This window comes from Balaenoptera physalus (assembly GCF_965194825.1).
Source record: "Balaenoptera physalus genome assembly, chromosome: 5".
Lineage (NCBI taxonomy): Eukaryota > Metazoa > Chordata > Mammalia > Artiodactyla > Balaenopteridae > Balaenoptera > Balaenoptera physalus.
The window spans coordinates 63,487,659-63,505,738 of record NC_138884.1 but is presented as its reverse complement, the minus strand read 5'-3'; the positions used below and the strand labels follow the sequence as shown (position 1 = coordinate 63,505,738).

At 35.7% G+C, this 18,080-nt stretch overlaps 1 protein-coding gene across 4 annotated transcripts in view; it reads right to left on the bottom strand.

The window, feature by feature from the left end:
* Nucleotides 1–18,080, bottom strand: part of LOC309661780 (UDP-glucuronosyltransferase 2C1-like) — a 49,635-nt gene that overhangs the window by 9,753 nt on the left and 21,802 nt on the right. Inside the window, exons 4-7 of one of the 4 annotated variants that reach the window (XM_082463823.1) lie at nucleotides 16,886–16,973; nucleotides 15,314–15,533; nucleotides 8,464–8,607; nucleotides 1,816–1,880 (exon numbers count right to left, since the gene is read on the bottom strand). In XM_082463823.1, coding sequence (XP_082319949.1) covers nucleotides 1,862–1,880; nucleotides 8,464–8,607; nucleotides 15,314–15,533; nucleotides 16,886–16,973 — 471 coding nt within the window. In that variant the 3' untranslated portion in view covers nucleotides 1,816–1,861. Of the gene's footprint in view, nucleotides 1–838; nucleotides 1,881–5,957; nucleotides 8,608–15,313; nucleotides 15,534–16,885; nucleotides 16,974–18,080 lie in introns of those variants that run through there. The other 3 variants (XM_082463822.1, XR_014264272.1, XM_082463821.1) reach the window with 3 other exon arrangements.

Here is an 18,080-nt window from a genome sequence, read left to right as displayed (position 1 = left end):
AACTGATATATGAGATGGGAAATGTTTTACCATCAAATTTTCTAAGAAAAATCTTTAAAGAACCAGTATTTGTCCCATGTAACTCTTGCCTTTTCCCCCACAAGAGTACACAATAGTGAGATTATGAAGAATCAAACACAGATTTAAGTATGGAACAAGGCAAAAGCCTGCTGCTTTCTCTCTGCCAACAGACTCTTTCTGCTTGAGCTAAGCCTGAGCCCCACTCCAAGCTCAGAATCAGCACGTGCTCCTAGCAATGAACAAGAAACTCAGCCAATGATCCCAGCCTCCTATGGTAGAGTCTCCTCCTCTTCTGGAATTCCAATTTATCTCATCCTCATTGCTCCAAAAGAATTTGATATCTTTAAAAATCAGCTTTTGTAATTGATCCATCTTTTTTTTTTTTTTTTTCTGGTGTTTAGGAGTGTGCCGCCACAACTAACTATATCCTATCAGGAACTGAAATCTTTTTTTTTTTTAAATTAATTTATTTATTCATTTATTTAATTTTTGGTTGCATTGGGTCTTTGCTGCTGCACGCGGGCTTTCTCTAGTTGCAGTGAGCGGGGGCTACTCTTTGTTGTGGGGAGCAGGCTTCTCATTGCGGTGGCTTCTCTTGTTGCGGAGCACGGGCTCTAGGCGCGCAGGCTTCAGTAGTTGTGGCACACGGGCTTCAGTAGTTGTGGCTCGCGGGCTCTAGAGCGCAGGCTCAGGAGTTGTGGCGCACGGGCTTAGTTGCTCCGCGGCATGTGGAATCTTCCCGGACCAGGGCTCGAACCCGTGTCCCCTGCATTGGCAGGCGGATTCTTAACCACTGCGCCACCAGGGAAGCCCAGGAACTGAAATCTTTTAATAAATATTTAAAAGTTATTATCTCCTTTGCTATCCATAATTATAGTTCCTATTTTAATGTTAAAAAAAAAAAAAAAAGAAGTGGAGCCTAGGGACTTCCCTGGTGGTCCAGTGATAAAGAATCCACCTTCCAATGCAGGGGACATGGGTTCAATTCCTGGTCGGGGAACTAAGATCCCACATGCCGCGGGGCAATTAAGTCTGCGCGCCACAACTACTGAGCTTGCGCACCTCAGTGAGAGAGCCTGTGTGCCGCAAACTACAGAGCCCATGCACTCTGGAGCCCACACCACAACTGGAGAAAAGAAAACCCGCCCTTCGTAACTAGAGAGAAGCCAATGTGCTACAACTAAGACCCGAAGCAGCCAAAAAAAAAGAAGATGTAGAGCCTAAAGATGTGACTGAATTGCTGCAATCTCATGATAGAACTAACAGGTGAGGAGTTGCTTTTTATGGATTAGTAAAGAAGGTGACTTCTTGAGATGGAAAGTAGTGCTGGTGCAGATGCTACGAAGATTGTTGAAATGGAAACAAATGATTTAGAATATTGCATAAGCTTAGTTGATAAAGGGGCAGCACGGTTTGAGAGGATTGACTCCAATTTCAAATGAAGTTCTATTGAGCACAAAATGTTTTCAAATAGCATTGTATGTTACAGAGAAACGAAAGAAAGAGTCAATTGCTGTGCAGACTTCATTGTTGTCTTATTTTAAGAAATTGCCACAGCCACCCTTGTCTTAAGCAACCACCACCCTGATTCATTAACAGTCATCAAAAAGGCAAGACCTCCACCAGCAAAAAGATTATGACCCACTGAAGGTTTAGATGATGATTAACATTGATTAGCAATAAAATGTTTTTTTTAATTAAGGAAGGTACTTTTTTTTACACACTTAATAGATTGCATTATAATGCAAACATAACTTTTACATCCACTGAGAAACAAATAAATTTGTGACTCAATTCACTGTGATTTTTGCTTTGTTGTGGTGGTCTGGAATCCAACCTGCTATACCTCTGATGTATGCCTGTAATTAAGTTAAAGATATCGAGATAAGTTCATACTGGATTTAGGATGGGCTCTAAATCCAATGACAGATATTGTTATGACAAGAAGGATGGAAGGGGTTTATAGACACACAAAGGAAAAGGTGACGTGAAAAGAGAGAGAGCAATTTGAGAGAAACCACAGCCAAGGAACAGCATGCATTGTCAGAAGCCAACAGAATCTTGTAGTGAGCCATGGAATGGATTTTTCAAGAAATCTCAAAAAGTAATGGACCATTACACCCCCTTGATTTAGGACTTCTGGCTTCCATAACTGTGAAAGAATAAATTTCAGTTGTTATAAAGTACCAAGTTTGTGGTAATTTGTTATAGCAGCCCTAGGAATCTAATACAGAGTGCTTCTACCCGACCTTTCCCACTATTACACCTTTTATCCCACATGTCAAGGATACAGTTTGGATTTGTGTCACTGACAAAGTATTTCTACCCAATTATATATTTGAAGGACTGAAAAAATCATCAGCTGTCCCAGGATGCTGCCGTCCTCTTGGGAAAGAATTGAGGAAATTAATAGCATGTACACTACTGTGATGCTACAGCGTTCTTCCTCTAAAGGACCCAGTCTCTTCATTAGTCAATGGATCAGGTCTAAAAACTCTCAGGTCTAAAGTCTTGGCAAGTGATTATGATTTGAGTGAAGCGATGGTCCTCATCCTTCTGATACTCATCCTCGAGCTCTTCTGGTAGAATAGACGGGACAATGCCCTTTTTGGTGGCCTATCTGTTTATCTCTATCACCATATTGATAGCTTTTCATGGGTTAAGACTGCCTAGCTGCCACTCTAACCTCACTGTTCACTGTGACCATTGTGACTGTCTGACTTCTGATGATTGAGTACCATCACTAGTCTCTCTTATTTTTGGATTTGATTACAATTAACATCATTGAGCTCAGTTTTGTTACTGCCAACCACCTGGCCCTCAGAATATGGCCACACTGAACAATTTATAACTTCAGTAAACAATCATGTGGTAGATTTTCCAGACTTACAAGCATATAGATCTTAATATATCCACTATTCTAAGCCTTTGGATTCCTTCTTTCACTGTTTATCATGGCACTTCCAGCATATCAGTTTTACTTCCTAAGGGCCATCACTTTTTCCAAGTTTCTACAGGCATCTTAGTACTCTGTTACCACCATCTCCTGGAGTCTGAACCCAGATATTAAATCCTATGTCCTGAGAGAGTGCTCCAAAATTTTAAATGATGCTTCCTTATACAACTTTATGTTTTACTTTCCTTAATCCTATTCTTCAGCATACAGTTCCATATATAATCTCTCAGTTCCTGCTGGGAAAAATTGGATAGGTCCTCCAGTTCTTTTGAGTTATACTATGTTTCCTCCCTTGGTTGATCCTTCTTATACCTGGCTTCATACAGTGTGACTTAACCCTAGTCATTGGCCTGTGGCCAAGAGGGGAGAGAAGAGCAGATACTGAGAGGGACGTAAGATGTTCTGTAGGGTAGAGGACCCTATATTATCCTCAAACAATGGAGAAGTGCTACCCCTTCACAGAGAGGAGTGGGCTCAGGGGAATCTAGGAATTCAAGATTTTCACATAAACTATTTCTCTGATGTCTTGGCATTCTTTTCTTTCTCAACCACAGTCCTGCTCTTCAAAAAAGTTCAAACTAGGTTGAGAATTTAAGTAGAACTGGAAATGTTTTATTTTAAAATAAAACTGATTTTTCTTTCTTTTTTTTTGCCTTCTGCAAGAGATGAGAATCGCTTTATATTCTGACAAGGAGGCTCCTCTGGCTTTCTCACTTAGTCTTAATACGATGGTCTAAAGTTCTCATTCTATCATATTTTTCAAAGCACTAATTCTGCAGAAACAAACATGTACCTTCATTTTCCTCATAATTTCTGCTTTTTCCATATTTATCAAATACATGATATATCACAAACACTGCTACCTTCTGTTGGGTTTTAAAACGGGTCATGAGGCAAGACCAAATTCAAGGCTGGAGAAGTAGCTTCACCTCTTGACAGGAGGAGTTACAAAGCAAACGTAACCATTTATATTATAGTGCAGTAAGAAACTTCATTTAAATATAAATAAAGTCATGAGGAAGTACATCTTTCAAATATGGTTTTAGTAAAAAATCTACTTTAAACATAAGAAAGTATGACTACTTTATGTAAACTTTATGTTTGTTTGCCTTACAAATCAAACATTTCTATGGGCTCACATCTGATGTTCCTGCAGCTTTCAGAATGATATCTCTGATATCTCTTCTCCAAATTCAAGTTTTTCTATTATTGTATCTGTGCTATTTCTCTATTAGGAAGGAAAATTGCTTAGTTATGGATGAGTTGTCTCTGAGCATTGTCTGTTATTACTCCTTCCTTCTCAATGGATTAAAATTTATTTGCTAAGGAAAACTAAAACTTTGGGGATTAACATTAGGATTATTATTATCAAGTATCTATTTTCTGATTGTACGATTACTGCCAATAGGCTTTTATAACCAAGTCAGTTCTCCAGCCTAACTTTCCAGATTTTTTATGTCATTCCTTGAACAGGCACCCATCACAGCATTGTTGATTTAGTCTATGGATAGAAACTGACAAAGGAGATATTTTGACCAAGCTATAATATATACAAGTGCTAATTGTTAGCTTTTTGCTGTTGAATCTCCCTTTTACCCATTCCTGCTTGCTTAGTAATATTTTTCAGTTTGTTTAATACTTATATTTTTTCTTGAAACCAGAGACACAACTTTAGATATGGGAAAACATTTGATAGATTAAATCATGCTATACTTCTTCATGGACTTGTTCTTTCCAGGCAGTTATCAAGCAACCTTTTACTTATATTAAATTGCAATAATCAATATATTTCAGGAAGTTCCAACTTACCTAGGAAGAAGAATATAAATGACATGGAGATGGAGGTGAAAGACATCATTTAATTTAGTGCATCTCATTCATCACTCACCTTACTGATCATGGATTAACCAGGAATTTAGTCCTGCAATAACCTTTATTCTATAAAATATACATAGAAGGATGAGTCTTTTCGCTATGGTAGGGAAGACTTGTTGATTCCTCGTGAGATCTGCATCATTAGGGTGGGCTCTTAAGCCACTGGGGCTTCTCTGCTTGCCTTTCTTTACACTCCAAAAGGAAATTCACCTTCTCATGTGTAACCTGTTTATTCTCTGGTGGCTGACTAGTGCAATTGGAGACCAAATTGAGACACATGTGAGTGATGCAAATTCTTTATGCTGCACTTCCATACTTAGCATGGAAGAATTTGTCATCTTTAGAAATCAGTTTCTCATTTAACCATTTATATCGACCTTGGGGCATTTCTTCATTCTCAGTGAGCATGATGAAATAGCAGTTTTATATCAATAAAGGAAGAAAGGTCTAATTTGTTCCAAATTCTCCATGAGTTTTAGGATCATCACTATCACTACCTGCATGATGAGATTTTATGTCTAGGAGTCCTGGAAAGGAGACAGGATCTAAAATGAAGCATGTTAACCAGGGCAAATGATCTAAGATGTGGGGAGGTTTCCCTCTGTAAAAGAATCATGATTTTACCACCTGACAGATGCTTTAAGGGTGAAAAATAGGTGCCTGCATTTCATGGTATCATGTTGACTTCTGATATCATATAGGAGTGGTTTACATCTGAAGATATAAAAAGGTCATCTCTGTGGGAAATTAATGGAGGAATTGAGAGTGAGACATTAGAGCCAGAATCTAGAACCATGGTAGAATTGGAGTGGGATTCAGAAGCAAAGAACCTGCAGAGGAAATGAAATTGAGAAGCCAAGGGTAGGTAACGATTCAATGTGCATTGTGGGACTGATGGTTCCTTGTTCCATAGGCAGCAGACTCAGATTCTAAGTCCCAACTGTATTGCCTTTTAAAATATCACCGTTGATATTCCCATAAATTTGGGGAGTATGGTAGATCTGAGGCTGTAGGTTAATCATTATTTTTGGTAAAATATGTAGAACATTACAGTAACAAACACTTCCCTCATCAGAAAAGGGAAGCAAGTTTGACAATCAAAACATACAACCATATGAATCACTTTTTATTTATAACAGATAGAGCTTGACTTTGTGTTCACACATATATACATGTGCACATGTACAAAATACCTGCATATGCCTATTATCATTTTCAAATAAGTCATGACACAGAAGATATTTGAGCAGGATTTCCTAACATAGCCACATATAGATTATATGTAGTTTACAAATAGAGTATTTTAAATCATATTGTTTTAACTGACTAGGAAAGCCAGAGGTCATCAAACTCCAGAAAAAAGTCTTCTTATTGAAACTTAAACTAGAAAAATGTAACATATTAGAAAGGTTTAACTTCTGCATACCTAAAATTATTACCAGATTGTTAATATAGTTAATATAATGATGCATAGATGATATAAATAGGTAAATATTTGTGTTTAAGAAAAGCTTTGGTCTCTATAAATAGAATATATTCATTTATTTGTTGGAGCAGTTCTTTTGAATAAACAGAAATTGCTAACAAGGTATCCAAATCTTGAGTTTAAACTCCTTTATATTAAATCATTTTATAAGAATGAAAAAGTGAAGAGATATCTTGACATTAAGATTAAACTATGATTTTAAAGATTATTATAGGAAAGGACATTATCTTATTGCCAGAATAAATGATTTAGAAGTGTGGTAAGTTATTGCTTTGATTACATGAATTAGATCTTAAAACAAACAGCATTAGTGCTTACATTTTTTAAACTTTATACCTTAAAGTATAATTATTTAATTATTTCAAATCTCATAAAATTAAGAAAATACGTTTTTTTCTGCTATATTTCTTTATAGTTAATTTGCCATTCAAGAATAAATTTATATTTACATTGTACTTATTTGTGCCACTATTCTTATTTAAAAAAACAGATAAATGCCCAAATAATTTTCATTTGTCCTAAGATAATTTTATATTATTTTCTAAAATAATTTTATATTTGATAGACTTATATTTGTTCTATGATAGTAACTTTCAGTCTATTTTGCTTGGGTTATAAATATCACAGTCCATAGTAAATTATTACTGAACTTGGTTGATATGTATTATATTGAATAATTTTTTGACCTCATGGGCAAATTATTGGCAAGCATACTGAAGATAGACTTTTTGGAAATGAAAGAAAGAGACTTTTTTTTAAAATGGAGAATTTGGCAGAATTTCAAAATAAAATCATTGTCAGAACTCTCCAAAATTGACCCTGTATGGTTAGAGAAGAAGGAGAGGGAATACTCTTTTTTTTGAGACATCTTTCTATTAAAATCCAACATGTTGTCTTCATGTTTACTGCAGATTTCAGGCTGACGCTAGTTAATAAGAAGCCTAAGTACTTGTGCTTGGTATAGTGATCACAATACAGTTTATGAGAAGACCAGTGGAAGTTATGGAGTAAAAGAAAAGGAAGAAATGAGGAAACTCACCGAGTTTCTGATTATATGTAGAAATCATCCTCATAGCAGATAGTATTCCAGAGAAATGCATTTTTCCCCCAAAGAATCTGCAGTGTAGTCTAAGAAGTTTGCTTATTTCCAAATATGTTTATTGTAAGTAAAGTTAACGTAGGAAAGAATTTTTTAAAAAATTAAGTTACTTTTAAAAAGTGGGTATTAAATTCCAATCATTTACTTTTGCTCCATCATACTATTAACCATGCTAACATATGATAATTAGCTAGTTCTCCGAAGCCACAAAGTGTTACAATACAAATGAAGTACTATCATTATTAATATCCAAATGAAAGACAATCTTCAAATCAAAGACCAAAAATAGTGTTTTGTATTCTAAGAGGAACAAAGTCCAGTGTGTCATATAAAAGGAAAGTGATGGTGTAAAACATGCTTAATAGCAGACTAGAAACCCTAACAGTCTCCTGACCTTCCTGATTGGAAGGGAAGCTCTGACTAGAGAGAGTATGCTCTACACTACTTCTTGTCTAGTTCCTTTAGATAATATGCAATAATTCTTACATACTGGACCCAAAATGATGTTAGATATTTAGGAAATATTCAATATGATCAGTACTGAAAATAGAATTAATCATTATGTTCCCAAGGCCTCAAACAACATCTCAATTTGTTGAGCTGAAAACAATGAATGAAGTAAAGCACTAAGTCTTTAATGGTAGCAACTTCCATGTGTTTATTTGTTTATCCTCTCTTTTTAAAGAATAGATTAGTTTAAACCTTAATTCTAAGTCATGTGGCACATTTTTGGGGTGAGTCTTTGATCTGTGACTTGATAAGCTGAGGAATGGATAAGAACCCAGGAGAGTAGGAGAGGAATCTGTTCAAATCAGTGGCTGGGTTAATTCAGATGGATTTTATCAAGGTTTCCAGCGCAACTGTTAAAAAAACAAAAAAACAAAAAAACACTACTCTTTCTTTTTCTTCTTTGCAGTTTTACCAAACTTCCAGTAACAAAACAGGCAACATTTAGTGACCAGGAATATAAAAGTTGCCATACATGCTAGCAGGAACCCAATCACATCCAAAGAATTGTACTGGTACCAGGTGAGGTTGTGGATGGCTGGCCGAAGGTGTTTGGCTCCTTTGTGGCGCATGATAAACTCAATCCAGAAGACTGCTCGGTCCAGGGGCTTCATAGGCTGATCGTGGTGAATTCTTGATAACTTCATAGCATTCTCTTTATAGCTAAGGATTGAATAAATATGTAGATACTCACTTGAAAAATTTGTTAAGGACATGAAATACCTAAAATTGTTATATATTATTAAAGGTATATTACATAATTATTAATACATTATTTCATAAATATATCACTAAGGGCACAGAATGCACATGAAAGTTTGTTTCCTCTTGAGATATTTCTAGATAAGGTGGTCTATCAGCTGGAATTCATTGGATGTTTCATAGTCTTAGTAATGATTGGAGGTAGGGGAGAAAAGTATTTCTAATTGGAAGTAGAATTTTAGAAGTTCAGAAATAGGAATGTAGAATATGTAGGTTGAGAATATAGAATTTGATCTCATTTGTTGAGTGTGGTATTGGGAACATGATAGTGACAGGAAGCAGCATTGAGGGGTAGGTCTATGAGAAAGGAACCCCTTCCTCTTCCCCCCCAACCTTCCTCAGGTTCTGTCTGGAGTGTTAGTGTTAACAAGAAGCTAGTCTTCAACAGTAGCAAGAAAGATTTCAGTCTGTGATCTTCATGACCCTGACATTTCAGTTGAAAACAAAAAGTGACCCTATGGGAGAGAAGAAGGGCCTGAGATTGAGTAGATGCTGGAAACTTTGCTTCAGGCAACAGAGGGATGCAAGTGCAGAGGTGAGAGGGAAAAATGGCAACAACTAGAACACTAACCCTTCTAATTTTAGTCAAGGAACAGAAGACCAGTCCCTGGTTTTGGTTTAAGTTTTTGAACGGCTGACTTAGAGAAAAGATTTCCTTGGGTTTGTGAAGGAGATGAAGGGAGGGTATTCTCCCAAATTGAAGTGCAGTCGCCATTGATGGAGAATACAGAACATTAAATTATAGAAAATAGTGGAACAGCATGTAGAAAGTTCTGAGGAAGATAACTGTGGCCAAAAAAAAAAAAAAAATTATACAAAGTCCTGTTGCTCTTTGGCTAAAAAAAAACCAAACAACACACTACAACAGGCCTTTCTTAATACACAAGAATTTAAGGAGTAAATACCTCTGGATATATCTCAGGAAAACAAGGAAACAACAACAACAAAAGCTCCAAGACACAGAAACAAAATATTTGTCAGATAAAAAAATAATAAAAACAAAATTGTTCAGGAATAGAAATACTGTAATAAAACGTGAATTACATCAAGTCCATATAAACACCAAACTAATGCTAAACAATGTTGGAAATGTGGTCATGGGCAAGATGTGTATGTTGTAAGCTTTGATAATGTTGTAATGATAATACAGCTAACAGAAATTAACATGTGATGTTTAAGAGACATGGGCTGGAAGTTGAGAATTGACTTCAAGCAAAAGTCATTCTATACTGACCAAAATTGGAAACATTTACAAAATAATTATTCTCATCTCTAATGTCAAAATTTGTTCATAGATTTATATGAAATTTTTAGTAAGAATTTATCTGATATTAAAGAAATATTTATCCAAAGCCTGGCAATACTTCTAATTTTAATGTTTTTTCCTCACAGAATATATTTATTTGATTTTTGTGAGAAAGAATAACAAAATAAGTATAACCATTCATCATTAGGAATTTATTTATTTATTTATGATCACAGCTAATCTTCATGTTGTACAAAGTTCCCCACAATTTATTCACTGAAGTAAGTTTCAATTTACTGAAAGTTTGTAATTTTGTATAATATCTCTTCATTCCTCCAACTCCTAGCTCCTGGTAACCACCACTCTAGTATCTGTTTCTGTGCATTTCACTTTTTATATACAAATATAAGTGCTATCATATAGTATTTTTCCTTCTCTGACTTATTTCATTTAGCATGATGCCATATTATCACAAATGGAAAGATTTCCTATTTTCTCTTTGCTGAATAATATTCCTTTACATACATATACCACATATTCTTTATCCTTTCATCCACTGACGGAAACTTAGGTTGTTTTCATATCTTGGCTATTGTGAAGAATGCTGCAATGAACATGGGAGTGAAGATATCTCTTCCATATTCTGTGTTTATTCCCTTTAAATACATACCCAGAAGTAGGATTACTGGATAGTGTAGTAGTTCTATTTTTAATCTTTTGAGGAGCCTCCATACTTCTTTTTTATAGTCACTGCACCATTTGAATTCCCACCAAGAGTGCACTAGAGTTCCCCTTTCTTCATATCCTCACCAACACTTGTTATAACTTGTTTTTTTTTTTTTTTTAACAGATCTTTATTGGAGTATAATTGCTTCACAATACTGTGTTAGTTTCTGTTGTACAACAAAGTGAATCAGCCATATGCATACACATGTCCCCATATCCCTTCCCTCTTGAGCCTCCCTCCCACCCTCCCTATCCCACCCCTCTAGGTCATCGCAAAGCACCAAGCTGATCTCCCTGTGCTATGCTGCTGCTTCCTACTAGCTAATTATTTTACATTTCGTAGTGTATATATGTCGCTGCTACTCTAACTTCACCCCAGCTTCCCCCTCCCCCGCCGTGTCCTCAAGTTCATTCTCTATGTCTACATCTTTATTCCTGCCCTGCCACTAGGTTCATCAGTACCTTTTTTTTTTTTTAATTCCATATATATGCGTTAGCATACGGTATTTGTTTTTCTCTTTCTGACTTGTTTCACTCTGTATGACAGACTCTAGGTCCATCCATCTCACTACAAATAACTCAATTTTGTTTCTTTTTATGGCTGAGTAATATTCCATTGTATATATTTGCCACATCTTCTTTATCCATTCATCTGTCAATGGGCATTTAGGTTGCTTCCATGTCCTGGCTATTATAAAGAGTGCTGCAATGAACATTGTGGTACATGTCTCTTTTTGAATTATGGTTTTCTCAGGGTATATGCCCAGGAGTGGGATTGCTGGGTCATATAGTAGTTCTATTTTTAGTTTTTTAAGACACCTCCTTAATGTTCTCCATAGTGGTTGTATCAATTTACATTCCCACCAACAGTGCAAGAGGGTTCCCTTTTCACCACACCCTTTCCAGCATTTATTGTTTCTAGATTTTTTGATAATGGCCATTCTGACCAGTGTGAGGTGATACCTCATTGTAGTTTTGATTTCTCTAATAATTAGTGATGTTAAGCATCTTTTCATGTGCCTCTTGGCCATCTGTATGTCTTCTTTGGTGAAATATCTATTTAGGTCTTCTGCCCTTTTTTTTTTTTTTTTTAATTTTTTTAATTTATTATTTATTTATTATTTTTATTTTTGGCTGTGTTGGGTCTTCGTTTCTTTGTGAGGGCTTTCTCCAGTTGCGGCGAGTGGGGGCCACTCTTCATCGCAGTGTGCGGGCCTCTCACTATTGCGGCCTCTCTTGTTGTGGAGCAGAGGCTCCAGACGCTCAGGCTCAGTAGTTGTGGCTCACGGGCCCAGTTGCTCCGCGGCATGTGGGATCTTCCCAGACCAGGGCTCGAACCCGTGTCCCCTGCATTGGCAGGCAGATTCTCAACCACTGAGCCACCAGGGAAGCCCCTTCTGCCCATTTTTTAATTAGATTTTTTTTTTTTTTTTTTTTGATATTGAGCTCCATGAGCTGTTTGTATATTTTGGAGATTAATCCTTTGTCCATTGCTTCGTTTGCAAACATTTTCTCCCATTCTGAGGGTTGTCTTTACGATCATACACAATGATCAAGTGGGATTTATCCCAGGGATGCAAGGATTCTTCAGTATATGCAAATCAATCAATGTGATACACCATATTAACAAATTAAGGAATAAAAACCATATGATCATCTCCATAGATGCAGAAAAAGCCTTTGTTCAATACCCATTTATGATAAAAACTCTCCAGAAAATGGGCATAGAGGGAACCTACTCAACATAATAAAGGCCATATATGACAAACCCACAGCAAACATCACACTCAATGGTGAAAAACTGAAAGCATTTCCTCTAAGATCAGGAACAAGACAAGGATGTCCACTCTTGCCACTCTTATTCAGCATAGTTTTGGAGGTCCTAGCCACAGAAATCAGAGAAGAAAAAGACATAAGAGGAATACAAATTGGAAAAGAAGAAGTAAAACTGTCACTGTTTGCAGATGACATGATACTATATATAGAAAATCCTATAGATGCTACCAGAAAACTACTAGAACTAATCAATGAATTTGGTAAGGTTTCAGGATACAAAATAAATGCACAGAAACCTCTGGCATTCCTATACTCTAACAAGAAAAAATCAGAAAGAGAAATTAAGGAAACAATCCCATTTACCATTGCAACAAAAAGGATAAAATACCTAGGAATAAACCTACCTAAGGAGTTGAAAGACTTGTACTCAGAAAACTATAAAACTCTGATGAAAGAAATCAAAGATGACATAAACAGATGGAGAAATATACTATGTTCTTTGATAGGAAGAATCAATATTGTGAAAATGACTATACTACCCAAAGCAATCTACAGATTCAATGCAATCCTTATCAAACTAATGGCATTCCTCACAAAATTAGAACAAAAATTTTTACAATTTGTATGGAAACACAAAAGACCCCAAATAGCCAAAGCAATTTTCAGAAAGAAAAACGGAGCTGGAGGAATCAGGCTCCCAGACTTCAAACTATACTACAAAGCTACAGTAATCAAGACAGTATGGTACTGGCACAAAAACAGAAATATAGATCAATGGTACAGGATAGGAAGCCCAGAGATAGACCCACGCACATATGGTCACCTAATTTACGACAAAGGAGGCAAGAAAATACAACAGAGAAAAGACAGTCTCTTCAATAAGTGGTGCTGGGAAAACTGGACAGCTACATGTAAAAGAATGAAATTAGAACACTACCTAACACCATACACAAAAATAAACTTCAAATGGATTAAAGACCTAAATGTAAGACCAGACACTATAAAACTCTTAGAGGAAAACGTAGGAACTCTTTGACATAAACCACAGCAAGATCTTTTTTGACCCACCTCCTAGAGTAATGAAAATAAAAACAAAAATAAACAAATGGGACCTAATTAAACTTAAAAGCTTTTGTACAGCAAAGGAAACAATAAACAAGATGAAAAGACAGTATATCTTGTCTTTTGATGGTGGCCATTCTAACAGGTGTGAGGTGATACCTTATTAACGTTTGGATTTGCATTTCCTGATGCTTAGTGACATCAAACCCCTTTTCATGTACGTGTTAGCCATTTGCGTGTCTTCTTTGGACAAATATCTATTCAGTAACTGCTTTATAAGAGTTCTTTATATGTTTTTTATATTAACCTCTTAACAGATATGTACTTTGCAAATATTTTCTTCCATTTTGTAGGTTGCCTTTCATTTTGTGGATCATTTATTTTGCTGTGCACAAGCTTTTAAGTTTGATATAGTCCCACTTGTTGATTTTTGCATTTGTTCCTTGTGTTGTTGGTGTCATACCTAAAATATTGTTGGCAAAAGCCTTGCCAAGGAATTTTTCCCCTTTGTTTTCTTCTGGGAGTTTCATGGTTTCAGGTTATGTTTTAGTATTTAATCCATTTCTAGTCAATGATTCTAAGTGATGGAACATAGGGGTCCAAATTTCATTCTCCTGCATATGATTATCAATTTACCCCAGTACCACTTAATGAAGAGACAACCATTTTCCTATTGATTATTCTTGGCTCTTTTTTCAAATATTATTCAACTTTGTATATGAAGGTTTGTTTCAGTGCTCTCAATCCTGTCCATTGGTCTATGTGTCTATTTTTATGCCAATACCATACTTTTAAATTTACTATAGCTTTGCAGTATAGTTTGAAGTAGGAAGTGGGATGCCTTCAGCTTCATTCTTCTTTCTCAGGACTTGAAAAGTCTGAGAAAAGTCTCTTTGGCTATTTGAGATATTTTGTGGCTTCATACAAATTTAGGATTGTTTTTTCTATTTCTGTGCCCCAAAAGGCTTTAGAAGCTGGTCACTCAGTTCACTCTTCCTTTCCTGGTGAGGAACTCTTTCTAGCTGGGAAGATCTCTGTTGGTGCTGAACAATGCTGGCCTGGGGATGGGATGATGCAGGCATAAATAAGCTGTCTCCACTGTTCTTGTGTGATTATTCTCAGAGTTTTTTTGTTCCACATTGTTGCTAAAATTTCTTAAGTGAACTTTAGAGCTCTCCCAGAGATGTTTTTGTTCATGGATAGTGTCTAATTGTTGATCTTTGTCAGGGGACAGGGAGGCTGGGGTCTTCTATGTCTCCATTTGGAGCTCTCAATTTTACTTCATTGACTTTCTCTTGAAATATTTTTAATGAAAAAGTAGCATGATCCCATTTTTATAAGATTATTTTTCTTTTCTATTTATAAATTAGTACAAGGAAATAGCTGAGGTAATATTTCTACTGGTAATTGGTTATAGCTACATGAAGAGAGTTAAGTGGTTTTTCATTTTTATTTCCTTATGTTTTTGTCATATTGCCTAAATTCTTTATAATGGTAATATCTGCGATTTTTAAGAAATATACAATAAATACTATTAATAAAAATAATAATATTTAGTAATAGCTTAGTTTATTTAAATAAATTTAGTATTTCTTTGATATTGTAAATTGTTGCCCAGTAATCTATTGCCCAGGTGAATCTAAATGCATTCATAAAATTTGAAAGGTATAAGACAATCATATTTAATGTTAGCCAGGCCCTGGTGATTATGTAAAAGTAATCAATTTAGTAGAATAAAACAATTTACTCCTTTTAAAATACTGATGATTCTCAGAAAAGAATATATTCTGTACTCACGAAGGGTTGTTAATAACTGCTTTCAAAGTGTTAAGCAGATCGGAACTTGTTATTCTTTGCAAGTCTACTTCAACAGCTGCCCCTTTGGCTTTTATACGAGCAATATTATCATGCTGATCACCAAACAGGGGAATTCCCACCATAGGGACCCCATGGTAAATAGCTTCATAGATCCCATTGGTTCCACAGTGAGTAATAAAAGCTCTGGTTTTGGGATGACCTAAAAAGAAAAAATATGTATCATTATTCCATGTTGTAAGAGCTTCAGAAACAGAAAATCATGACACCTGTATAAATAATTAATTCAATTATGGAGCATCTTCTATATAATTCTGTGCCATGAGGCCATATGTAAATTCCTATAAACTCGAAAGAAAGCAGCAATTGATTATTCCATGCTAAGCAGCAACTAGTGATTCCAGCAATTAAGTGATCCCATAAGCTTCTGAAAGGTTTGCACAGAGTTAAATGATGAAGAATACTTGCCTTTGGACAAGTTTTTGGGGTGAGAATACTTTAGTAAACAGGACTGAGGGATTTAAGAAAAAAAATGCTTCTGTGGATGGGGAAGGGGGGTAATATGCGCAGGGTTTCAATGTGAGAATGGCTAGAAAGATAGATGAGGGCAAGGTCATGAGGTTTCTGTTTAGGAAAATGGGAATTTGCCCTTTATTTTGAGTAATGTGGAACCATTTATAACATTATAGTTGGTGAAATGGTTTATCAGATTGTTTTCAAATAGTTATAGTGAGTAAAAGAGAAGAGAGGTGGGTGGGAGAAACTGGATACAGAAAGTCAGGAGGATGCTGCAATATTGTATACAAAAGTTAATGAGAGCCTGATCTAAAGGTACTTTCCTTGACTTTGATTCTGAGGAGGGAGAGATTGTATCATAAATGGGAGAATTATAAATTCCATATTTATGTTAGAACTTAACAAAGATTCTATCCTTGACCAAAGTCTAGTCAAACTCCTCTGAACTCTCTTCTCAACTAGGCCCTGATTTGGGGGTTTATTTGTTTATCTATGCATGGCCCAATTTTAGCAAGCATCCTGCTAAGTCAGTTTAGCTAGACTCTTCCAGCCTGATATCTGATCACCCTATGTAACTGTTGCCTCATACTTCACCATCCCCCAAGTGATGTCTGCCTTCAGCAAGAATCTGATTAAGTCAGTTTTGCCAGGGTCCCCCCTTGCCCCTGAGGTTTCCTTAGTAATCTTCCATCCAGTGACACCCCCCACTCTGAACTTTGCCTACAAATTTCCCACTTTTCCTTTTTGCACTCAGAGTTGAGCCCAATCTCTCTGACTTACTGTAGAAGTCCATTGCAGTAGTAACTATACTTATCATGATGGTTTTGAATAATGTGTGCTTTACAGTCTTTAACAAGTGCCATTTATAATTTTTTCTTTAACAAGCTCCACAAGAAATGTGAAGACATCAAGGGTTTTTTTTTGTTGTTGTTTATTCCTTATTTTGAATAGAAATTTGTTGGATATATTTGTTATTGAGTAATCATTCAGATTATCCCTCATTCACTTCCATTTAATTTTGCTTCTCTTTGGTCTTACCAAGAAGATCATTCTGTGGAATCCACTCATATAGTCGGGTATTGACTCCTAAAGTTTCTGGTTTCTTTCCTGTGTATCTCCATAGGACCTGTTAAGATAAATGCCTTTACTCTAGAAAATTTTTAGAATCACATCCTATCAGAAGGAAGCAACTGACTTAGAATTAACCTGGTTTGGTGCCTCCAGGTAATACACAAGCAAACTGAGGCCTGAAGTGATTAAGTAATGAATGTTTTTAAACCATTGACGCTATAACCATGTTTACAAATGCTTGCAATAATTCTAATCGATAGGCTATCATCAGGTTAATTCTCACTTAGGAGATGAAGAAAAAAGATAACCTGTACCTGAAACAATTACATAGTGGTGTTACTAAGCCATTCTGGTAAAGGGGATTTTTGAAATAGTTTTCAGAGGCAAAGGGGAGAGATGTTATTTACCTCACTAAGAAACTGTTAATGCTTTGACCTTTGTTTTATATATAAAAATGTATGTGTGTGTATATATATATATATATATATATACATATATATATATATATATACACAGACACAGTAATATAGAATCAAGCATTGCCTTTTTTAATTATAGTAAAATATACATAATGATACCTATCATTTTAAAGTATTGTAAGTATAGAATTTGGTGGCATTAAATACATCTATAATGTTTGTAACCATAAGCACTATCTATACCCCAGATATTTTCATCTTCCCTAACATAGACTCTGTACCATTAAGCAATAACTCCCTATTTCCTCCACTCTCTAGCCCCTGGTAAAGTACATTCTACTTCCTGTCTCTTTGAATTTGACTGCTCTAGACATCTGATATAAGTGGAATCATACAGTATTTGCCCTTTTCCCACTTAGCATTATTTCACTTAGCATTGTCTTCAAGGTTCATGCATGTTGTACCATGCCAGAATTTCCTTTCTTTTTAAGGCTGAATACTATTCTGTTTTGTGTGTATATCACATTTTCTTTATCCACTCATTTACTATTGTGAATAATGTTGCTGTGAACATTGGTGTGCAAGTATTTGTTTGAGCCCCTGATTTCAATTCTTTTGGCTATATAGCCAGGATTAGAATTATTGGGTTATATGATAGCTCCGTGTTTAATTTTCTGAGGAACCACAAAAATGTTTTCCAGAGAAGATGCATGATTTTGCTCTCCTACTAGTAATACAGGAGG